This window comes from Cynocephalus volans, chromosome 5, assembly GCF_027409185.1.
Source record: "Cynocephalus volans isolate mCynVol1 chromosome 5, mCynVol1.pri, whole genome shotgun sequence".
NCBI lineage: Eukaryota > Metazoa > Chordata > Mammalia > Dermoptera > Cynocephalidae > Cynocephalus > Cynocephalus volans.
The window spans coordinates 30,744,644-30,770,892 of record NC_084464.1 but is presented as its reverse complement, the minus strand read 5'-3'; the positions used below and the strand labels follow the sequence as shown (position 1 = coordinate 30,770,892).

Sequence of the window (26,249 nt, the reverse complement as noted above, 5' to 3'; positions counted from 1 at the left end):
TAAATCTGCTAAACTGAAAAAACATCCCAATCAGAGCAGTGATCAGGCACTAGCATCTGATTTTAACATGCATAATTCAATAACACTTCTACTGACCTTTCAGAGGCTTTTCCATCTGTCCCACCTGTACTGTACTGCCTTTGTTAACAGAGGGAGGCCCCAATTCTCATATTAGTCCAAAAGAGATCCATTTGAGCCAGGTGCTATCTTACAACACAGTATACCCAGAAAAGCAACTGATGGTTCCAGGGGAAAGAAAACAAAAAGGCTTGCCAAGTTTACTTCCTTCCATTTCCTCCAAAGAAACATTAGCCCTGAGAGCTGCAAGCCCTCAGCTGGCACCAAAGCCCCAGTAGACAGGCTCAGTACACCCTGGATTCAGCACAGGCAGATTCCACTGAATTCATTTGTTATTTTCTTCTTCCTCCTCCTGTGAGAGTCCCTACTTGAACTCTTAGGCAGAGCCTCTGAATTTTTCAGAATGCACATAAGGTCTTAGCAACACAGAAAAGAAAAAAAACCAAACTAATAAGGGGTCAAGAAACTCCTTCCACCATCATGTAGGGCTATGCAAGTTATTTTAATAAAAAATAGCCATTCGATCCAATCTAAGCAAACACATTAGGTACTTACATTCTACTAGAAAATTCAGAGTGGGTATTAAAACTATACTATGCAAAAGATAGCCGGATAAATGAATAGATAGATATGTGATAAAGCAAGTAAAAAGTTAATGTTAGACTCCGCTATGGTTTGAATGATGGTGTCCTCTCCAAAATACCCATTGAAACTAAATCCCCAGTGCAAGAGTACTAAGAGGTATGGCCTTTGGTATATGACTAAGTCATGAGGACTGCCCTCATGAATGGGATTAGTACCCTTATTAAAAAGTTCAAGGTTGAATGGAGCACTCTCTAGCCCTTCTTCCTTCTGCCATGTGAGGACACAGTGACAAGGAGCCATCTTGGAAGCAGAGAGCAGCCCTGACCAGACACCAATCCTGCCAGCACCTTGATCTTGGTGTTGCCAGCCTTCACAACATGGGAAATAAATTTCTATTGTCTATAAATCACCCAGTCACAGCACAAATGGACTAAGACAGAATCTAAGAGATGGTGGGTATATAGGTATTCACTGCAAAATTCTTTCACCTTGTTTGTATGTTTGAAAAGTTTCATAACAAACTTTTATATAACTTTAAAATCTAAAAAGAAAAAGAAAAAATTTGTCTTTTACCAAATCTCTAATTTTAATGTTCTTTAAAGCAGAAATCATCTCTATTATATTTTAAACAAAACCCCAGTATCTGTTTCAATATTTAAACCACAGTTTAATAATATAATATTATTAAATATCATATTAATAATATTGTTATTATTTATAATTATTGTATTAGTTATTAATTACATTAATATTAATATTATTTGTGATTATTATATTAATTATATTGATGGACTATATTAATATTATAATATCATTCTTATATTAATACTATTAATTATATTAATAATACAAGATCAATAAAGAGTATAATATTGAATTATATTAAAATATCTTATTAATTGAAACTAATGGTAGCAATATTAATTAGTAACTCTAAATTTCTGAGATTTTTAGAGTTATTTGCACTGTCTAAACAAAGAATATTTGCACTGTATAAACAAGAGAATGAAGCTAACTCACCATCGACTACATTTTTTTCTACAGTATATAATCTATAAAGCCAGCATGCAAATAGCTCATATCAATAACCCAGAAGTTGGGTGATAGTGATGCTGTTAGATTTTCCTCAAGAGGACATTGTCTCTCTATATGGAATAGAGAAGGAGTAGGCACTATCAGCTTATAGACCTAAGCCTTAACCAAACTTCCTTCTTGGCTACGTTACAAAAGAGAATCTATTAGATTTAAGAAACATGAACTCTAAAAAAGTAGGAAAGGTCTGACAATGACTAGGTTGGTTATTAGAAATCTTATTTTATTCAAAATTAATGTGAAATAATTTTATTCAATTACTCCATGGCAAAATCAGATTATCTTTCTAATTATAATTTAGATTGCATCAGAACTGCAACTAGGGGCTGGCCACTCAGCTCAGTTGGTTGGAGCACAGCCTTGTAACATCAAGGCCGTGGGTTTGGATCCCTGTATCAGTCAGCTGCCAAAAAAACCCTGTAACTATTTCTTACCTCGTAATGTACCCTCAAGAGTTCATTCTACAAAACTGTGATTTTTTAAAAAATTTATCAATATACAATGTGTTGTTTTCATATCCCTCTACCAATTCCTCCGTTCCCTCCTCCCTCTAAAAAGCAAGTTTCTAGAAATCGGGAGGCTTTATATTTGATTCTCTTTTTTTCATTTTAATTGCCATAATTTGAACCAGTCTTTCTTTTCTTTCTCTTAGAAAATCCATATGCTTATGTATCTGAAACTACTTTTTTACTCTTGTTAAACTCTATCCTAGTTACTATCCTTGAACTGCAACTCTCCAAATGTTTTGAGTTAGCACCATATTCTAGCAAATTAGACTATCACAGCAAAGGTCATAAGTCAAAGCCATAAGACCAGTTGTTTCAGAAATGTGTCAGTGGTCACAAAAGAGACAGAAGGAGCATATGTACTTCAAAGCACATGATAGCAAGCAGTTAATGTATGTTTCACCAATAAAGTGCCCTGCAAATATCCTAGACCAAATGCATAGCATCCCCTGGAGGATGAACTGAAACACAGATCACTGGGCACCATCCCCAGAGTTTCTGATTCAATAGGTCTAGAATGGGGCTCAAGAATTTATATTTCTAATAAGTTCACAGGTGATGCTGGTGCTGCTGATGTAAGAACAACACTTTGAGAACCAATGGTCTAGAACTAAACTATTCATTACATGAGAGGCAGAAAAAAGCAGGGAGCTGATGGGAATGAGAATATTGTTCAAGCTCCTATGACGGCTATGGTATGTGTCTTAAAATTATCTCATTTAACCTTCATAGCAACTCTGAGACTGGTATTACTCCCATTTCACACAAAGCAGTTGAGCAGCTTACCCTAAGTTCCCATGACTATAAACACAGGAGGTGAGATTTAAGCCAAGGTCTAATTGAGACACAGCCCTTACTTGTTTTCCCACTACATCATGATAATTTCCATGTTATCAGAACTAAAACATGAGAAAATACTGAAACCTTTACAACTCGAAAACATTACATTTTTTCCCCTTCTGAAGGTTATCATTACCACAAACCATAAGAGAGTTTTTCAAAGACTAGACACCATTCCATATTAAAACACCCTGTAATTAACATGGAACCTAGGGAAAGCAGATGTTACAACTATAAAATATTTTTCTTCCAGTTGGAGTAAAGGTCTCTATGCTCTGGAGTCACCCATGCATTACCCACCCTCAGCACACAGGGTCTCTTGGAAACAACAACAAGACTGAGGTCCTCTTGGGAACACCAGTAACTTCCACAAATTGATGTGGGGGGTGGGAGGGAGGAAGTCCTTGAGGCAGGAGGCCTGGGCTTGAACCTTGACTTCAGTTTCAACATCTGAAAATATGCCAAGCGAACTGGGAGCTTCCAGTTGTGTAAACCAGACCTCTTAATCTCCTGGCCTTGGTATCCTCAAATAACTTGCCTAAAGCCACATAGTCGAAAGTTCATAGCACCCTGGCTCAATCTCTTTAATCTGAGGCCATGGCCCACCACTGTATTTGGATTACATACACTCTGTTCTCCAGAAAACTCCTTGGATTTTTTAATCAGTTGCTTCTTACATCTGCTTCATAATAACTAAAATTTTATGTATATAAAATCAGTAACCAACTGTCAATGTTGCATTATATAGACATACAGGCCATTGTCAAGTGTTAGAAACTACAGGTAGGATAATATAAATAAACTTAATATGGGCCTTCATCCATTGTTCATGCTAACAAATAAAATGTGGGGCAATACTATGTGCTGGACAGTACATCATATATTTTCACAGAGACTGTTCTTGTTTCATCCAAATAATGCTATTATCTAGGAATTAAGAGAATCTCGGGCAAGTTACATAACTCTTCATTGGTTTTTGGTTTATCTGTAAACTGGAGTGTAAGAGTAAATTAAAAAAGAAAAGGACCTTACATAACATACAGTAGATACTCGAATGCCTTTGCTTCTCCTTCATTTTTTTTTTTTAACAAATGAATAAATTGAGGTTTGGAGAGACTGAATAAACACCTATGTGGTAAATAACTCACACACATTTTCCAGAAGAGTCAAACCCAAAGGACCTCCTTATTGGGGGGTGGGAAATGATTCAAAACCATAGAGGCTTTCAGTTAACACAGAGCTATTTATTTCCATGGAAATGAGGCACTGACTGTGTCTCACCTGATTCCAAGAGGTACATTACATATCTGGAATCTACAGCTAAGCCTTACATAACCAACCTTTGATGAACTGACATGTTCAGAAAATAGGATTTTAGAATTAACTGAATTTTCTAGTTAATTCACAACAGTTTTAGGCTTCATCTTGCTTACATTTTAAAAATGTTCTCTTCTTCCTTAGTAACATCTTGTCACCAAACAAACTTTTTTGTCATGAAGCATCTCCCCCTGTCTTAGGACCACTATTATAAACATCATGTTTTCATTCATCCATGCCTCTTATGTGTAATATACTTTTCCAGACACGGCCCACTTTTTCTAACTTGACAATATTGTGAATATCAGTATAAACTCAGCCAAAACTGTACTGGCACCAAACATACTGTACACTCTTGTTTTTTAAAGATAGATTTATGAGATGAGCTTGTTTTGCTCCAATTTGCTTCCTCCTTAAAAGAGGAAGCATGGATTAAACAATAGATATGTTCTTTTTACATCCAGATTAGAGAAGGTGAAAAGTTAAAAAATACACAGAGTGTCAAAAGAGGGGAATTTCCCACACTATTGCAGGACTGCTAAAGAGGCACAACAGTTTAGGAAAATAATTTGGCAACACATATTGATTTAAATATAAATACTTTTTGATTAGGTAATTTTACTTCCACAAGTTTATCTTGGGAAGAGATATTTTCATATTTATATAAGTACAGGAATTTTCATTTATAATAGCAAAAACTGGAAACAACCATAAAGTCCATTTTTAGGAGGGGCCTAGTTAAATGAATTTTGATATAGTCATGCCATAGAACACCGTACAACACTTTAAAAGGAAGGTAGATGTGTACATACAATATATGTACACAAACAAATGTCCACAATATACTAAGTTAATTTGTAAAACTCAAGTTAAAGGAAAATATCTATAAAGATCCCATTTCTCTATAAAGTGATGTGCATGTACAAACATATCTATGCATATGTTTATTTATACACAGGGAAAAGAGTCTGCAAAAAAAAGGGAGGTACAGGTAAATTGTTCATACACTTAACAGTTTTTGAGGTTTTTGCTTGTTTTATTTTGTTTTAAAACCAGCATGTATTATATTTATAATTAAAAATTAGTCTTCATTTTTAAAAGAGAGTAAGGAAAAAAGTGATAAGAGGGAGGAAAAGAGGTAACAGAGGTTTCACTACATTTCTATTTCAATTCTCTACCCCCATCAGTGCACATAAAATTGGTCACCAAAAACCTTGCATTTTGCTGCATCTCATTCTAGGACTGAAAGCCATTCTGAGTTGGCAGTTAAAGGGAAGAGAAAATTCAGTCGTGGGGACTTTTCTTGCTAACTCTCCTGTTGGGGGACCTTTGTGTGTCTGTTGGCTTCCTGGTTCTACAAAGAGATGAACAGAGGAACTAAAATCCCACACATCCCATGCTTAAGTTACTGCAAGCTTTGTAGAAATAGTTGAAGTTAATTGGAGAAGCTGTCTGGTAAAGGCACAGCATCCTCAGCCTGTCCCAAGTACTTTCAGAAATTGGCAATTAGTAAAATGTAAAACTGAGTTAGTAATATTGGTTCATAATTGTAACAAACATACCACACTAATGTAACATGTTAATAATAGGAGAAACTGTGTATGGGGTTGGGGGGAGATGAGAAATATCGGTACTTTCTGCTCAATTTCTCTGTAAATCTAAAACTCCTATAAAAATAAAGTCTATTACTTACGGAGAAATTGGCAATTAGATGAATGATTTGCTTAGGATGGCTGAGTGGACCTCAAAACATGGATGTACAAATCCACAAAAACTGTTACACTAGTGAATAAGTCGCAATTGTATATCAGCTTCATGATTTTTGAAACAGGAATGTTCTAATGGCTGATTTGGGTCATTAGGTGGATGAAATGAGTTAACACACTTAGGATAATGCCCTGCACTAAGTGTTTAATAAAGGCTGGATGCTATTATTGTAAAAACAAAAATGACTAGTGATGCCTAAATGTTTTCCTGGGCTTCTGCCCTCAGTGAACTTCAAGTCTAGACGGAAAAATAAAACGGCTCTATATCAAAAAGCCAGAATGTAAAGCAATACAGATATTTGCATAAAACCTATTTAGTTCCATTTTAAATGCTAAATGGCTTGCTTCCTCTCTCTTGCTTCCTCTCGCCATGCAATCTGCTTGTACCCACCAGCTGCCTGTCACTTTCGGCCATGAGTAGAAGCAGCCTGAGGCCCACGCCAGATGCAGCTGTCCCAGAATCACCCCTGGGACACTGTTGCCACCACCAGATGCACTTTGGACTTCCCAGTCTCAGAAATGGGCTAGAGATTGTGTTGAAAACACCTTTGATGCAACCTCTGCAGCCTCAAGAGATCACACCACCGACCGCATGAACCCAGCCCAGTGTGTACTGAGCAGAGAGACATCCAGCAGGGGAGGCAGAAACTCCATAGAGACCACACACCCTGTGGGGCCACCCTCACGTGATCCAGCAGGTAGGCTTCACCACCTCCACCCGCCTCCATCACCAGCCTGGCCCAATGCACACAGAGTGGGGATACATCTAGCAGGGGAGGTGGAAGCTCCACAGAGACCACATGCCCTATGGGGCCACCGCCATGTGATCCAGCGGGTAGGCTTCACCACTGCCACCCGGCTCCATTCCCAACCCAGCCCAGCGTGTACGGAGCAGGGAGATGTCCAGCAGGGGAAGTGGAAGCTCTGCAGAGACCACACACTCTACGGTGCCTCCGCATATCCCAGCAGCGCGGCCCAGTGCGTGCAGAACAGGGAGTCGTCCATGAGGGGAGTGGAAGCTCAGCAGAGACCACACACCTTGCAGTACCACCCCGTGACCCAGCAGCCCAGCCGAATCCATGCTGACCGGGGAGGTGGCTTGCGGGAGAGGCCCACGACCCGAGGCAACCACACACACAAGGCACTAGTGGCCAACTGAGCAGACACTGAGGTAGCCATACCAAATTGGCAACCACAGCAACATCTTAGTCAGACAATAGTGTCAAACCTGTGGACTGTGAAACCCCCTGCCACAATGAATAAACATCAAAGAAAAGATACCAGAAATACAAAAAATCAAGAAAGTACACCACCAAAGGTTAATAACTCTCAAGCTCTAGATCCTATAGAAAAAGAAGCCCTTGAAATGACTGACAAGGAATATCGAGTGATAATTCTAAGGAAACTGAATGAGATACAAGAAAACTCAGCTAGACAACATGATGAAATGAGGAAAAGTATACAGAACCTGAAAGAAGAAATGTACAAGGAAATCAATGCCCTGTTAACAAATGTAGCAGAGCTTGCTGAACTGAAGAATTCATTCAGTGAAATAAAAAACACAACGGAGAGTTTAACCAGCAGGCTTGCAGAAGTTGAAGAGAGAACCTCTGAACTTGAAGATGGGCTGTTTGAAATAACACAGGCAGACAAAAAAAGAAAAAAGAAAAAAGAATCAAAGGCATTGAAGAAAATCTGAGAGAGATATCAGACAACCTTAAGTGCTCAAATATCTGAGTCACTGGTATTCCAGAAGGGGAGGAAAAAGGAGATTCCATTGAAAACATATTCAACAAAATAGTGACAGAAAACTTCCCAGGTATAGAAAAGTCACAGATATTCAGATGCAAGAAGCTCAAAGATCCCCAAACATATTCAACCCAAAAAGGTCTTCTCAAAGACATGTGATAGTCAAATTGGCAAAACTCAAAGACAAAGAGAGAATCTTAAAAGCTGCAAGAGAGAAGCATCAAATCACCTGTAAGGGAGCCCCAATCAGGCTAACATTAGACTTTTCATCACAAACCCTGAAAGCCAGAAAGGAATGGGATGATATATTCAAAATACTAAAAGACAGAGACTGCCAGCCAAGAATACTCTACCGTGCAAGGCTATCCTTCCGAAATGAAGGGCAAACAGTATATTTCTCAGACAAACAAAACCTACGGGAGTTCACCACCACACGACCACCCTTACAAGAAATCCTCAAGGGAGTACTGGGTTTGGTTCCTGAAAAATAACTACCACTGCCATAAAAACCCAAGAAAAATCAAAACCCACTAGTATAATAAAAATGGCATTCATGAAGAAAAATCAAACAAAAAGGCTAGCTACAACCCAAGGAACTAACAAATACAGAAAACAAACAGTAAATCAAAAAGCAAGGAACAAAAGACACATAAGACAACCAAACAATAATCAATAAAATGCTAGGAATAAATCAACACTTTTCAATAACAACTCTTAATGTAAAAGGCTTAAATTCCCCAATCAAAAGACACAGACTGGCTGACTGGATTAAAAAGGAGGACCCAACTATATGCTGCCTTCAAGAGACCCACCTCACCCATAAAGACTCACATAGACTAAGAGTGAAAGGATGGAAAAAGATTTACTATGCAAACAGAAAAGAAAAATGAGCTGGAGTAGCTATTCTTATATCTGACAAAACAGACTTTAAACTAAAAACCGTAAAAAGAGATAATGAGGGCCACTACGTAATGATAAAAGGATTGATCCATCAAGAAGACATAACAATCATAAATATATATGCACCCAATGTTGCACCAGCCAGATTTATAAAACAAACTCTATTAGACCTAAAGAAGGAAATAGACATTAATAGCATAATAGCAGGGGACCTGAACACCCCACTGTCAATATTAGACAGATCATCTAGGCAAAGAATCAGTAGAGAAACACAAGATCTAAACAATACTCTAGACCAATTGGAATGGGCAGATATCTACAGAACATTCCATCCAACAACCTCAGAATATTCATTCTTCTCATCAGCACATGGATCATTCTCCAGGATAGATCACATTTTAGGTTGCAAAACAAGTCTCAACAAATTCAAAAAAAATGGAATTATCCCATGTATTTTCTCAGGCCACAATGGATTAAAATTAGAAATCAATAACAAATGAAATTCTAGAAACTATACAAACACATGGAAATTAAACAGCATTCTACTTAATGATATATGGGTCCAAGAAGAAATGAAGGAGGAAGTCAAAAAACTTATTGAAACTAATGAAAACAATGATACATCATACCAAAACCTGTGGGATACTGCAAAAGCAGTACTAAGGGGGAAATTTATCACATTAAATGCTTACTTCAGAAGAATGGAAAGATGGCAAGTGAACAAACTAACACTTCACCTTAAAGAACTAGAAAAACAAGAACAATCCAAACCTAAAGTTAGCAGACGGAAAGAAATCATTAAGATCCCAGCAGAACTTAATGAAATTGAAACCCAAAAAACAATACAAAAGATCAATGAATCAAAACGTTGGCTTTTTGAAAAGATAAATAAAAGTGACAAACCATTAGCATGGCTAGAAAAGAAAAAAAGAAGAGAGAAGATTCAAATATCAAAAATTAGAAATGAAAAAGGTGATATTACAACTGATTCATCTGAAATACAAGGAATCATTCGAGACTACTATAAACAACTATACGCCAACAAATTTGAAAATCTGGAGGAAATGGATCAATTTCTGGACACACACAAGCTCCCAAAACTGAACCGTGAAGACGTAGAAAATTTGAACAGACCAATAACAATAAAGGAGATTGAAGCTGTTATCAGAAGGCTCCCAACAAAGAAAAGCCCAGGACCAGATGTATTCACAGCAGAATTTTACCAAACATTCAAACAGGAATTGACACCGATTCTTTACAAACTATTCCAAAAGATTGAAATGGATGCAAATCTCCCAAACTCATTCTATGAAGCAAACATCATCCTGATACCAAAACCAGGTAAAGATACAACCAAAAAAGAAAACTACAGGCCGATATCCTTGATGAATATAGATGCAAAAATCCTCACTAAAATACTAGCAAACAGAATACAGCAACACATACGTAAAATTATTCATCACGATCAAGTGGGATTCATCCCAGGGATGCAAGGTTGGTTCAACATACGCAAATCAATAAATGTCATACACCATATTAATAAACTCAAACACAAGGACCATATGATCATCTCTATAGATGCTGAAAAAGCATTTGATAAAGTTCAGCACTCATTCATGACAAAGACCCTCTATAAGTTAGGTATAGAGGGAAAGTATCTCAACATAATTAAAGCCATATATGACAAACCCACTGCCAATATCATCCTGAATGGGGAAAAGCTGAAAGCTTTTCCTTTAAGAACAGGAACTAGACAAGGATGCCCACTCTCACCACTCCTATTCAACAAAGTGTTGGAAGTACTAGCCAGAGCAATCAGAGAAGAGAAGGAAATAAAGGGCATCCAGATTGGAAAAGATGAAGTCAAACTGTCCTTGTTTGCAGATGACATGATCCTATATATCGAACAGCCTAAAACCTCTACAAAAAAACTGTTGGAATTGATAAATGATTTCAGCACAGTAGCAGGATACAAAATCAACACACAAAAATCAGTAGCATTTCTCTTCTCCAATAGTGAACATGCAGAACGAGAAATCAAGAAAGTCTGCCCATTTACAATAGCCACCAAAAAAATAAAATACTTAGGAATTGAGTTAACCAAGGAGGTGAAAAATCTCTATAATGAGAACTACAAACCACTGCTGAGAGAAATTAGAGAGGATACAAGAAGATGGAAAGATATTCCATGCTCTTGGATTGGAAGAATCAACATAGTGAAAATGTCCATACTACCCAAAGTGATATACAAATTCAATGCAATCCCCATCAAAATTCCAAAGACATTTTTCTCAGAAATGGAAAAAACTATTCAGACATTTATATGGAACAATAAAAGACCACGCATAGCCAAAGCAATACTCAGCAAAACAAATAAAGCTGAAGGCATAACACTACCTGACTTTAAGCTATACTACAAAGCTATAATAACCAAAACAGTATGGTACTGGCATAAAAACAGACACACTGACCAATGGAATAGAATAGAGAATCCAGAAATCAACCCACACACTTACTGCCATCTGATCTTTGACAAAGGCACCAAGCCTATTCACTGGGGAAGGGAATGCCTCTTCAGCAAATGGTGTTGGGAGAACTGGATATCCATATGCAGGAGAATGAAACTAGATCCATACCTCTCACCGTATACTAAAATCAACTCAAAATGGATTAAGGATTTAAATATACACCCTGAAACAATAAAACTTCTTAAAGAAAACATAGGAGAAACACTTCAGGAAATAGGACTGGGCACAGACTTCATGAATACGACCCCAAAAGCACGGGCTACCAAAGGAAAAATAAACAAATGGGATTATATCAAACTAAAAAGCTTCTGCACAGCAAAAGAAACAATTAAAAGAGTTAAAAGACAACCAACAGAGTGGGAGAAAATATTTGCAAAATATACATCTGACAAAGGATTAATATCCAGAATATATAAGGAACTCAAACAACTTTACAAGAAGAAAACAAGCAACCCAATTAAAAAATGGGCAAAAGAGCTAAGTAGGCATTTCTCTAAGGAAGATATACAAATGGCCAACAGACATGAAAAAATGCTCAACATCACTCAGCATCCGGGAAATGCAAATCAAAACCACATTGAGATACCATCTAACCCCAGTTAGGATGGCTAAAATCCAAAAGACTATGAACGATAAATGCTGGCGAGGCTGTGGAGAAAAAGGAACTCTCATACATTGTTGGTGGGACTGCAAAATGGTGCAGCCTCTATGGAAAATGGTATGGAGGTCTTCACCTTCAGGAAACCTTTGCTGACCTCCTCAGGTCTAGTTTAGGTGGGTTCCCATATGCTCCCATAGCACTCTGTCCTTCCTTTATCAGAGGGTCTGCTTCTGCAAGAGAGCAAGTCAGGTTATGCCTGATGCACTGTGTCTGTGCCATTTGCTCCACAATTAGCACAAAGCAGTACCACGTGGATGAGTGGAATCTGGACTAAGATGGGAACAGACTTAGAGGAAATTGGAATAAGGGTGCAACTTGAGCGAATATAAACAGATAAACTTTGGTGACTTCATGGGTGTAGTGGAAAATTATCTCATTGTAAGCCCACTCTTGCCTTATCTGTGGTCATGGTTTGCATGTTTAGCCAGTCTGTCACATTCCGATATGTGGTTTGAAGAATTAAACTTTGGCAAAGGTATGCTTTAAAAAAAAAAAAAAGTCTACATGACATACAAAAACAGATTACCAAACTACCATCTTTTCATAACTTTCTTTGTAAAAAATAAATAAAATCTCGTTCCATATTATAGCACCGCCCCCCTACCCTTATTCCATATGCTTTTCTCAGAGAACATAGAAAAAGTTTGAAGTAGTTGTTGGACCTATGATCAAAATCAAGAATGTTAGGCAAATGAAGCTTGTCCCAAAATCATTGTGTCAACCCAAGGAGGGAGGGGAGTAAAATGCTATTTGTTAACATACCCACTCCAAGAAGGTGGGATTCAAAGAGATCCAACCAAAAAAAAGAATTTTCTAGTTTCTACGGAATTGTGTAAACACAGTAATAATGCAGGAATATAACACACTTAAGGATTTTTCCCACATTTTATTAGTTAATTTAGAGGCAACAGAGGAAAGGAAGACCACGTAAAGGTCATGAGATGCTCATTTCAGAGGCAAAAAAGGAAATGCTTTTCTGAACCACATAGTTAAGGGCTTTACCAGAAGAAAAATAATAATTTAAGGATTTGTATCTTCAACTGTGTTCCCTAGAAACAGATTTTGAGATGCAGAATTCCAAGTAGAAGATTTACTGGGTGTCCCCTCACCAAAGTAATGCCCACAAGGAACTGAGGAAGGTAGAATAGGGCAGAAGGAGATCCCGGCAAACAGCACAGCTGCAAACAGGGCCTGAGCTGGTCCTACCCAACAAGCTGCTTTGGAGGTAGAAATGGCCCTTTAAAGTTGTCCCTTATTAAGCCAGAGGGTAAGATCTTTATATCACTGCAACAATCAGTCATTAGCCCACAGTGAGATCCGGGTGAATACCACAGTGTCCACTATTGCTATGCATCTGGCCCAAATGGAATAAGATCGCGCTCACTTGATTATGGGATCTAAATGCAGAAAATAAATGCATATGAAAGCAGTAACTAATTAATAATACATCCCTCTCAGCAAACTGAAACTTCCTACAGGAGAATGAACTGTCTGGTTAAAGTCATTGAGGATTCTCAGTTTAAAGAAGAGAGAACTATGAGGGAAAAAAATCTCATGAGTTGTTTTAGAAATATCCCAAACCAAGCCATCATTTGATAAATGAGGAAAGTCTAGAGAAATGATTTGCTCAGAGTCATAGAGTTATTGACAGAATTGGAACCAGAGCCAGACCTAATTGTCATGACTGCCCGAGGATAGTTCAGTACTTCCCACCTTGGACTGAGCACTGTAGGAGAATTTTTAATGAGTGATCTAATTCTCCCCTGTAACCGAAAGATAACCTTCATTCAAACGATACAAAGTCAGTGAGTAGAATTAGATTCCAACCAACAACAGTAAAATTAGATTTCAACCAATTTTGTTTTAAAGAGCAGAACTAGCACTAATAGTTAGAATTTGTATAGAAACAGGTTTCAAATGAATGTAAAAGATAGTTTAGAATTAGAACTTCTAATAATTAAAGAGCCAGTGTTATGGTATGTGTCCCAATCCTAGAAGTTTCTAGTCAAAAGCTAAATGATCACACGGAAACCAGTATATTAGCCTGTTTCTGTTGCTTCTAATATAAATACCTGCAACTGAGTGATTTATAAAGAAAACAAAATTTATTGCTCACAGTTTCATAGGCTGGGCAGTCCAAAGTCCAGGGACCACATCTGGTGAGTGTCTTCTCAGGTGGTAGCTTTATAGCAACACAGGGATTTCAAATGGCAGGAAACGGTGCAGCAGAAAGAGAGACTCTCACGTACTCTCCTTTTTAAGTCCTCAGAACCACATCCATGACCACCATTATTAATCCTTTCACTAGGGCACGATCCTAAGAATCTAATCACTTCTTCAAGGCCCCACCTTTCAATTGCCATAATAGGATTTCCCACCTTCAAAGTTACAATGGGGATCAAGCCTCTAATACATAAAACTTGGGGGACACAATTTCAATCCATAAACATACTAGCTGTATTCCAGGGACTGTTCTAAGTGCTTTACCTAGATTATCTACTGTAATCTTCTCTATAATCTTATGAGATGATTTATTATTATTCCTTTGTTATATAAAAGAAAATGAAGACTTATACTGGCCAAAGATGTAGACAGCTACTGCCTGCTGGTCCAAGCCACCATCATCTTTGGCCTGGATTATTGTATTTGCCTTCCAGCCAGTCTTCTTGCTTTCATCCTAACCCCTGTAGTTTATTCTCTATGCAGCAAAGTGTGATTGTGATGGTTCATTTTATGTGTCAACTTGACTGGGCCACAGGGTACCCAGATATTTCGTTAAACATTATTTCTGGGTGTGTCTGTGAAGGTATTTCTGGATGAGATTAGCATTTGAATCAGTAGACTGAATAAAGCAGATTGCCCTCCCTAGCATGAGTAGGCATTATCCACGTTGAGGGCCTGAACAGAACAAAAAGACTGAGGAAAGAAGAATTTGCTCTCTCTGCCTGACTGCATGAGCTGGGACATCAGTCTTATCTTGCCCTCAGATTGGGACTCATACCATTGGCTCTCCGGGTTCTCAGGCCTTCAGGCTTGTACTGGAAGTTCACCACTGGTTCTCCTGGGTTTCAGCCAGCAGATGGCAGATTATGGGATTTGGCCTTCATCTCCTACTGCTCCCTCTGCACATGCATGCACACACACACACATACACACACTTCTCAAGTCACACTGGCCTGCTTGCTGTATCAGAACACACCAAGCACACTCCCCATTTAAGACCTCCGTATGGCCTTCCACTACCTAAACCCCTCTTCTTCCAGATATTTATATGGCTTGTTCCCCATTTTCTTCAGGTCACTACTCAACACCTTATCAGTGAGACTTCCCTGACCATCTAATGTAAAGTGGAAACCCACTCCCCGTAGCACTCCTTAGCTCCTTACTACTTCATTTTTCCAGAGCTCACATCATCATCTGACTTCTGTACTAACTTGTTAGTATGGGTGTCCTGCACTAAAAGTTGAGCTATTTGAAAACCGGGTTTTGATCTGATTGTTTATCACTATAACCTAACCATCAGAATAGTACTAGACAATAGTATCAAGTATTTGTTGATAATTAAGGTTCAGGCAACCAAACTTGAGACCCATTCTCTTAAATGCTAAACTATACTGGCATCCAGGACAAGGACTTCTTTCATTAGAAGGGTGGGGGAACTAGAAATTGGGTCCCTTCCAATTCTAGGACTATGATACTACAGCAAAGACATTAGGACCTTAATAGTATGCTTGTGTTTGCTGCTCTTTCCTCTCTTGCCACATTTTACTACTTTCCTTGAATAAGTGGTGAGTATTAGGCATGGATGAGATCATAGGTCCAGGAAGCCAGCTCTTCCTTGAGTCATCTCTAATCCATTTCTCATGCTGTTACTGTTCGCTTTTATTCCACAGATGCCACCTGACCCTGCAGCAGCTCAGTTGTCAGTGGAAAAATATAGCATCAAAATTGGCATTTTAAACCAATGACTTGACTTATAAATACAAAAGTCATCATAGCATCATCATTAAAACTCTTAATAGGTACAAGCAGTGAGTATATTGAAGTCATTTCATAAACAGAAATAAATTCACTGACTTACTATTGACCACCCAAAGCAAAGTTAAGGGAAAGCATAAAACTAACCTTGCAAGCCAGTATGTTTTAGTACTAGAAACTAACAGAATAACAGAATGCTTTGAACTGGCAGAATTAACTCCTGTTCACTTAACAGTAATAGAAGACATGGGAATCTAGAGAGCTGAAGAATTTGAAAGCTTCAGGAAAGACTTGAAGTCACACAACCAAATGAGGGGGCAGAAAACTGTTCTGTGACATTGGCCTGGATTAGGAAGCCTCATTATTTCTTGCAGTTCCAGAGCGTTCTCAATTAAAGGTACTTAAAAATGACTCTACACTAACACATGAAGCCAATGAGTAATTATATTATTATATTCTTCTTGGGAGTAAGCAGCTCTTAAATAAACGATAGTTTGAGACAGCCTTCCATCTTACATTCACCAGAAATGTGCTCATCTACTCACTTTCAAAGTTGTATTGGTTTTTCTGTTTTTTCTGTAAGTCCTACTTCTAGATCTTCAGTTTAAACATCCAGCTAGAAGCCACACTTTGGACAAATTCAACAGAAAAAAATTCTCTCTATCCTAACTGCTATTCTGTGGGTGTATCGGAATAGTAGGGAAGTTGAAATCACCTCTATAACTACCTTTTTATAAAAGGCTAATGAGGAAGCCACACCAGTCAAATCTTTATAGGCTTTCCTTTCTCTAAAACATTTTTTAAAAACAGATCAACTCGGTACACCAATGGAACTTAGGAATAATAATAACTCCAACTTACTATGGCCTTGGCACTATGCTAGATGCTTTACTGGAATTCTCATTTGATGCCTCCTACAACATTCTAAAATAGGTATAATCAACCCCTCCCTAACCCCATTTTACAGGTGAGAAAACTAAGGCTTAGAGAAGCCAAAGAACTTGCCCCCAAATCTTACACCATTAAATGGCAAAGCCTGACCTTGAGTCTGGGTCTTTCTGTCTCTGTACCTGCACTCTTAACCTCTATGGGGTACTGCAAGGGAGGATTAGGGTGGGCGTAGGGAGGTGGCATTCCTTTCCCCTAATGCAGGTATCAGAACCCAAAAAAGAACCATTGCAGGTTCTTGGCTTCATTTGAAAGTTACCAAGCCGTGTACGTGCACACACATGCACGTACATACACAAACGTACACACGCACACACACTGCAAATCTTCCCAAACTGTAAATGTCTTTCAGGCCATCTGTGGGATTTTCTTAAAGGTCATCCAACAGGCCCCAAGAGAAAGAAAGGCTTGGTCTAAAAAGTTTTATATTTCCTCTCACTTTTTAAACATTGAAAATTTATTTGGCTCAGAAAAACGAATAGTAAAAGGAGTTCTAACTACCTAGAGCCAACAAAATGTAATGGAAAAAAGGCGAGAATAGGGCTGGACTTTATTTCTTTTTGCCCAGCACATCCTGTCTTTAATATGAAGGGTAAACAGGCCAACATACCAACTCTTTTCAGGTGAAAATTATCTAGGTTATAAAAACAAGCAACAACTGTGTCTTCACTATTCCTTAATTCGTGGCTGACAGTAATAGCTTCCAAAATAAATTAGAGGTAAATATTGCCCACAAGAGAGCAAACCCACAAATTTTCACTACTTTGATAACTGACTTTTGCGAATTTTTTTCCTTTCACTTGAATTAAAATCAAGTGGCATTATCTGGACGTATGTGTTGTAAAAGCCAGAAAATGAAAGTTTGATTTTCATATCTGGGTTTTTTAAATCTGTACACACAAAAAAAAGAGAGAAACCCTTTGTATATCATTAGCAGAATAACATCCCTGAGATATTTAACCTTCAGAATAGAACAAGTAATTAGGCAACACCTCTCTCTGTAATCCCAAAATATCAACTTCTTTGGTTCTGTATATACCCAATGATCATGCTTCAGTCATGCTAGTGAGAGCTATGCCCATTTTTTTCTTATATATTCAGCTTCCCTTCTTTTTTTACTACACTTCTGTATATTAAAGCTGAGCAAATAGTCTAACAGAAACCATCTCACACACAGAATATCCTTTAACAAGAAACTAGATATATTGATGGTTTATTTGAAGCAATGTCCATCACATTCCTTTCTCCAGATGTCATTTAAATCAAGAATTACTTACACGAAACAATGTAAAGCAGCATTCTTCAGAGCACTGGTTGTGGGCAAGTTAATAGGTGTTTCACTTTAAAAATGTGGCATGATCAAATGGAAATGCTAAATCAAGAGAAGCTAAGTAGGGTCTCCCTGCTTTCCTTTTAGCCACAAGATTCCACAGAGCCTCTAAAATGCAAATATGCATTACATCCTTCCAAGAGAGGAAAGAGAACACAGCAGTTTCCAAGCTAATTTGACTATGGAACACTCTATTCAAAAGTCATCTCTGCTTCACAGAGCTGGCAGTCCATGGAACACTTGAAGTGAGGACACCTATTTAAAGGCCAGGTCTCCCTAAAGATAGGGAATGAGCTGTTTAACATTCAATGATCAAGTCAGATACTCCCCATCTGTCCATTCTGCACTCCCGGAGTATACTGTATCCCATATTTGGAGCACTGTGAAGGGTCCTATCACATTCATTTTACAAATGAGTAATCAGAGGCCCAAAGGGATTCACCATTTGCCCAGTCATACAGTTGAGCTGGGGTGGAGCTGGAAACGGAACACAGTATTCTTGGGAACAAAAAGAATTTAAGCTCACCACAAAATGGCCAGGGATACCTCTTAGGAAAAATAGGACAAAGATAGAATGTTTTAAAAGCTTTATTAAATCCACAAAATATACCAGTATAGCACCAAATAAAGCAGGAGGACCATTACATTTGGACATTCCCTGTGGCAGGTAGGGGGGGAGATCTTAGCAAAACCAATAGAATCATTTTAAATATATGGTATACACGAGAAGTCTTTCCCAGCCAATAATCGGGAGATATCATCCAATCCTATTGAGAATTGGAAATTACTAGTATGTGGCATATCAAAAAGATGTTACTAAAAGTTCCAAAATTGGAGGGATACCAAAAATATCAAGCCATTTGACTTTCTGCTTTTGAGCACTCCCTAACAATGAGGAAGTACGAATAGTGATGACAGAATAATCTAATTGTAGTAACTCCTACCCCCAAACTGCTGAAGGAGAAATGAGAAGCCGTCGTACAGTTTTTAGTTAGGAACTAAAATCTCTTGAATCCATAACACGTCTGTGTTAACTCCTTGTGAAAATAAAATACAACCTTCACTTGTATATTCTTTACCCAGCACTGATGCACAAACTTGAGCTCTGCACTATGAAATCTCACAGCAAAAACTGAATCCTATACCCTGCTTTTAAGCATCAGCAACCTTCAGAGAAAATTTTCCATCCTGGTTTGCGCCAAATATTGCTTCTGACTCATTTGTTTCAAGTGTTAGCAAGGGTCTGAAACGTGTGAAAAAGTCAGAGCAATAATCATTTTTGAAGGACGGCATTCAGAAACAAAGACCAAAGCAAAGTGAAGTTGCTCAGAGATGACAAGGCCACTTCCTCACTTCCCTTGAAGCAGCACATGCTGACAAGATGAGGAAAGAAAGCAGCACCAAGATCACTCCTCAGTGAGGCCCACTCCTGCCCACCCCACCTGAATCTGCAACTTCCCCTCAGCCCCCAAGGCCTGTCCCCCCACCCTCGCTACCCAGACTCCACTTGTTTCCTAAGTCCTTGTCACCCAATACTATAGAACTTACCTATAGATACTCTGTGTATTGTGTAACGTTCTTTGATAGAATATAAGCTCCTAAGAGCCAGGATCATTGCTGGGTTTTGTTTCTTTAACGATAAATCCTGGTCCCTAGAATCCTGGGACATAGTTGCTGCTCAACAGATACGTGTTGAAATAATGAACAAACATACTGTTCTTTGCAATCTTTGAATCCTAAAGGAGCTCATCAATCTATTTCCTATCTTTACCCCTTAACCAACCAACTTTCAAAGAAACTCGCAATAAAAATCATGGGCGTTGATACCAGGTATTACATTAAAAGAAACAAGCCCACTCATGTAGATCTTTAGGGTTCTCTCTATTACATGAAATAAAGAAGCATTCAGCATAGTGGGAAAATAGAATAAAAGGTGATATGATAACAGTATACCATGTGCTTTGTAGGAAATAAGTATATGAAAGAAAATTCAGTAAATTGCCAACTGATTTCTCCATCATTCAAAATACCTGGTGAGCTTCTTAAAAATGTTAGTTAATTCAAGCATGTTAAAATTTTCTCTATTTTGTTCCTTAGCTAGAATCTTAAGAACAGAAAGACTACTTATTCAACCAATAATTAAATTTCACACACACACATTATACTTATTAAAAACCAGTAAACATGGGATTTACCATTCACAATACTATTTGGAAACAGATCCAAATGTGGGATTGCTTTCCAAAGCAGATCATACTGTAGCAAACTTTGGCTTCTCAGTAAGCCACAGAAATGTATCCTGTACTTTTATAATGTTTTCCCTTTGTATTTTCTCATAATGAAAGCATCAAAGAAAACTTACAGCTGTACAAAAGATGCACCGGCATTCCTGGAGCGTGGTCATCTTATCCGGAGACTGTTCACACAGGCAGAGTTTGCAAGTGACAAGGGGGGCCAGAGCCAGGTCTCCAGGTGTCGGATTTTCGGCAGTCATGGCGAGATGATGGAGCCTACCAAATGAGCCCATCAGTCTGCCTTCTGCCCTCTTCAGTCTCCTCAATTCCTGTAGAATAGTCCAAAGCAGAATAGATTATACACATTGATACAGCTATTGTTTAACCTACACATTTGGGGGCCAGCAGAGCAAATCCTCACCTTCAATGATCTCTAAACATACAGCTGATGCATTTCTGAGAACCATAGCCTAGAGTGCTTATTACCTTGGCAAAGTGTTCCTGTAGCCCTGAAATTTAATCTGATCTCACTGTTCTGATTCATATCACACATAAGCTATGGAAACTGAAAGACCACTATTGGGCGGTGGTGGGGGGGTGGAAACAGGGAGATGTTGGTCAAGGTTACAAAGTTTCAGTCAAATAGGAGGAATAAGTTCTGGAGACCTACTGTACAGCATGGTGACTACAGTTAATAATAATGTACGAATATACTTGAAAATTGCTGTGAGTAGATTTTATATGTTTTCACCACACACAAAAAAAATGTAAGGTGACAATATGTTAATCAGCTTGATTTAACTATTTCATAATGTACTATCAAAATATTACATTGTATACCATAATTACATACAATTTTTATTTGTCAATTAAACCTTAATAAAGCTGGGGGGATACCACTATGAATAATTCAACAGATTAAAAAAAACACTTAAGAATGGGTTGTCACTCAAAAAGTAAATAAAGAATTACCATATGATCCAGCAATTCCACTTATGGATATATACATAAAAGAATTGAAAGCAGCACCTCACATGTTGTCACTTATATGCGGAAGCTAAAAAAGTTGATCTCATAGAATTAGAGAATAGAAGTGACTAGAGACTGGTGGCAGAAAGAGGGAGCAGGAGAGGGGAAGAGGAAGAGAGAGTAGTAAGTGGACACAAAATAGTAGAAAAACAGGAAGAATGGGATCTAGTGTTGTACAGTAATATAGGGAGACTACAGTTAAAGTACTGCGTATCCTTGAATAGCCAGTCGAGGTGATGTCCCTAACACAAAGAAGTGACAAATGTTTGAGGTGATGGATATACTAAACCCCCTGATATGATCATTACATCCACAGTGAATGTACTTAAATATCATATTGTACTCCATAAATATATGAAATTATGACGGGCCAATTAAGAAAAATAAAAAGAGAGGGGAAATAGAGAGTAGAATAGTGGTTACCAGAGGCAGGGGGTGCCAGAGAAAGGTTGGTAGACCAGTAAAATGTTACAAAGTTACACTTAGATAGGAAGAATAAGTTCTGGTGCCCTAGGGTGACAATAGTGACAATAGCTAATAATATTGTATTGTATATTTCAAGAAAGCCAGAAAAGAGGATCTTGAATGTTATAACCACAAAGAAATGATAAATGTTTAGGTGACAGATATGCTAACTATTCTAATTAGACCAGTATACAATATATGCATGTATGGAAATAAACTGTGCCCCATAAATATGTACAATGAAAAAAATAAAATTTAAAAAAAAGCAAGGTCTCAGAGATATTTGTACATCCAGGCATCCATGTTCATAGCAGCATTATTCACAATAGCCAAAGGTGGAAGCAACTGAAGTGTCCATCAACAGATGAATGAACAAAATGTGGTATATCCATACAGTGGAATAGTATTCGGCCTTTAAAAAGGAATGAAATTCTGACACATGCTACAACATGCATGAACCGTGAAGACATTATGTTAAGTGAAATAAGCCAGACAGAAAAGGGCAAATATTTAATGATTCCACTTACGTGAGGTACCTACAGTAGCCAAATTCATAGAAACAAAAAGTAGAATAGAGGTTACCAGGGACTACTGGGAAAGGGAAATGAAGAATTATTATTTAATGAGTACAGACTTTCTGCATGGGATGATGAAAACGTTCTGGAAATGGATAGTGGTGGTAGTTGGACAACACTATGAATGTACTTAACGCCACCTAAAATTATACACCTAAAATGGTTGAAATGGTAAATTTTGTTATGTATATTTTACACCCCCAAAAAAATTTTAATAGTGTGTCAGTGTTCATTGTGTCCCTTCACATACATTATTTCATTTAATCTTCTGCATCCACGAAAATTATTTTCTTCATTTTTGTAGGTTAATTGAGGTACTAAGAAGTTAAGTAATCTGCCAAAGTTCCCAGAGCTTGTATATGGCAGAGTAGAATGCAAACCTCCAGCTTTCGAGGCCAAACCCAGTGCCTAATCCATTACAGCAGAGCTGCCTTATAAGTGGATGTTATACAGAGGAATGAAGTAGGGAAAGACAGGAGGAGGAAGGGGGAAGGAAAAAGAGAGAGAGAAAGAGAGAGAGATGAAGTTCATGAACTATGGCTATCCTTAAGGTCGCTGAAGTTGTCCAGGAATAAAATCTGTTTCCACACATGGTATAACTATAGGAAAAGATATCTTTATAATAAAAATAAAAATTACAATGAAAGTCCTTCCACTAGATTATTTTCATTCAAAGTCTTTATCTTTTAGAGAGGTGAAATAATTTTGAAAATAATCTTTTATATTAATATTTTATATCACATCAGGAAATTTCATGTTCTGATTAAATAAAAGTCCTGAAGTTCTTTCTACTTTAAAGTTCTTTTAGCTCTTTTTGGATAGTCAATTCTAATAAACTCTGCCATTGCAATCATTGCAAATACCCCTCTCCCTATGAGAACCTGACTCTCCTCCTCCCAATTTTTGGGTAAAAGAAATCACACGTGCAGCATTTGCCTCATAGCCCCACAAAAGCTTACGTCTCAATATATAGACACAGAAGTTCTAAAATAAGAGGGTTGGGGGGAGACAGACTACATTAGATGAAAAGAAAATTAAAAAGCTAACCAATGATTAGCTTCCAATATATACAACATGATATTTCTTGGCAAAGACCCAATAAGTTTCAAGACACAGTGTTCTTATTCCATTAACCATTGAACAGCTATCATCCAAGAGCAAATTAAATTCAAATCAACCTGCACATCAAATTCAGAATTTTGAGGTTTCAAAAAACTCTCCTGAGGATCAACAGAGGAGTAAAAATGAATGATTTTACCTCCGTTCTTTTCCCAGTTTATGCTTAGACAACTATTGCTAGTTTATTTCTCCAAGACTCCCCAGTTCATAGCACTCACAGTCCCATCAACTTCCCCTAACTGCTGTCTTCTCATCTCTATTTTCTTAGCACTGCTTGTACAACATATTTTGAATTACCTTCCCCCTCAAAAAGAGAAATCCCAAGTGAAGCAACAAGAAGAAATGCAACCAATAAATGCTTCCTGAGCAGGGAAGACGGGAAGTGACACAGAACCATCTGGAGGAAGCTGTTGTGACCAGCCAATCCTGCTGTTCCAGTCTAGCAAGAGATCTAGGTATTCTTCGGAAAAGTCAAGTACTTCTCACAGTCTCACCCTATATTATCTTTCAGAAGGAGACATTAAACAGACCAAATTTTTTATGTTCTCGTGAAAAACAAAAACATGCTTCTTAGAAGGCATCTCTTAGAGTCTTCTTTTGAAGGCAGAACTAGAAATTGTGTTAATCAAGGCCATCTGAAACACAATCCTGCCTTTTGCCATATCCATAAGTTTTTACTCCTTAGTTTGTGAGTTATATGCCTATAGGCTATGACATCAAAGTTATAAAAAAATATAAAAATAAATTATTTTATACATAAAAATATTTTATGACATAAAAACCTTTTACATAGAAGAGACTCATTCTGGTTTTTTGTTTTGTAGGGTTTTTTTGGTTACTTATATATTTTCTACTTTTTAATTGATTTACTTTTTAATTGAAAAGTATTGATTGTACATACTTATGGGGTACAGAGTTATATTTCAATACATGCACACAATGTGTGATAGCCAAATAAGGGTAATTAACATATTCATCATAAAAATTTATTATTTCTTTGTGATGAGAGCTTTTGAGCTCCTCTCTTCTAGCCACTTGAGAACATACAATAAATTATTGTTAATTATAGATGCCTAGCAAATCTTTTACATAACAGAGACCCATCTTCACTAAAAAAAAGAAAAAAAAGAAATTCCAGGCATTCCAGTAGGCAGTACTTGTGACTCAATAAGACAGAGGAAGGAAGTCATATATTTCATCCCTTTCAAATGTGAACAATCCTAAATGATTCTTCAAAAAGAAGTGATCTATTTTTCTGTGCACAATCACACCAATTCCTTAAAAGTGATGGCTTTCAAACATTTTTCAAATATATATTTTGTCAGATATATATATATATATGACAAAGGATTAATATCCAGAATATATAAGGAACTCAAACAACTGTACAAGAAGAAAACAAACAACCCGATTAAAAAATGGGCAAAAGAGCTAAGTAGGCATTTCTCTAAGGAAGATATACAAATGGCCAACAGACATATGAAAAAATGCTCAACATCACTCAGCATCCGGGAAATGCAAATCAAAACCACATTGAGATACCATCTAACCCCAGTTAGGATGGCTAAAATCCAAAAGACTATGAACGATAAATGCTGGCGAGGCTGCGGAGAAAAAGGAACTCTCATACATTGTTGGTGGGACTGCAAAATGGTGCAGCCTCTATGGAAAATGGTATGGAGGTTCCTCAAACAATTGCAGATAGATCTACCATACAACCCAGCTATCCCACTGTTGGGTATATACCCAGAAGAATGGAAATCATCAAGTCGAAGGTATACCTGTTTCCCAATGTTTATCGCAGCACTCTTTACAATAGCCAAGAGTTGGAACCAGCCCAAATGCCCATCATCGGATGAGTGGATACAGAAAATGTGGTACATCTACACAATGGAATACTACTCAGCTATAAAAACGAATGAAATACTGCCATTTGCAACAACATGGATGGACCTTGAGAGAATTATATTAAGTGAAACAAGTCAGGCACAGAAAGAGAAATACCACATGTTCTCACTTATTGGAGGGAGCTAAAAATTAATATATAAATTCACACACACACACACACACACACACACACACACACACACACACACACACACACACACACACACACACACACACACACACAAACGGGGGGGGAAGAAGATATAACAACCACAATTATTTGAAGTTGATACGACAAGCAAACAGAAAGGACATTGTTGGGGGGGAGGGGGGAGGGAGAAGGGAGGGAGGTTGTGGTGATGGGGAGCAATAATCAGCCACAATGTATATCGACAAAATAAAATTAAAAAAAAAAAAAAAAAAACATTTTTCAAGCAATGTAATTTTATATAAACAAAAATCTTAAGCGAACCACCACAGTCCAAAAGAGATAAAGGTAAACTAGTGCTGGTTCCACAGTGGGAGACCCAGGACTGGTCACCATGACCTTCCCCTCAACAACCACCCAGACACTAACACAGAAGCCTAAGGCTTCACCATGCACAGATTAAAAAACAGCTCTTTGGTTTTTCACTTTGAGCAAAATCAACAATGAATGTTTA

General features: G+C 37.7%; 1 protein-coding gene across 1 annotated transcript in view; it reads right to left on the bottom strand.

Annotated features, from left to right (window-relative positions):
- Positions 1-26,249, bottom strand: part of RNF144B (ring finger protein 144B) — a 93,717-nt gene that overhangs the window by 60,361 nt on the left and 7,107 nt on the right. The window contains exon 2 of the mRNA XM_063097998.1: positions 20,641-20,841. Coding sequence (XP_062954068.1) covers positions 20,641-20,805 — 165 coding nt within the window. The 5' untranslated portion in view covers positions 20,806-20,841. The remainder of the gene's footprint in view (positions 1-20,640; positions 20,842-26,249) is intronic.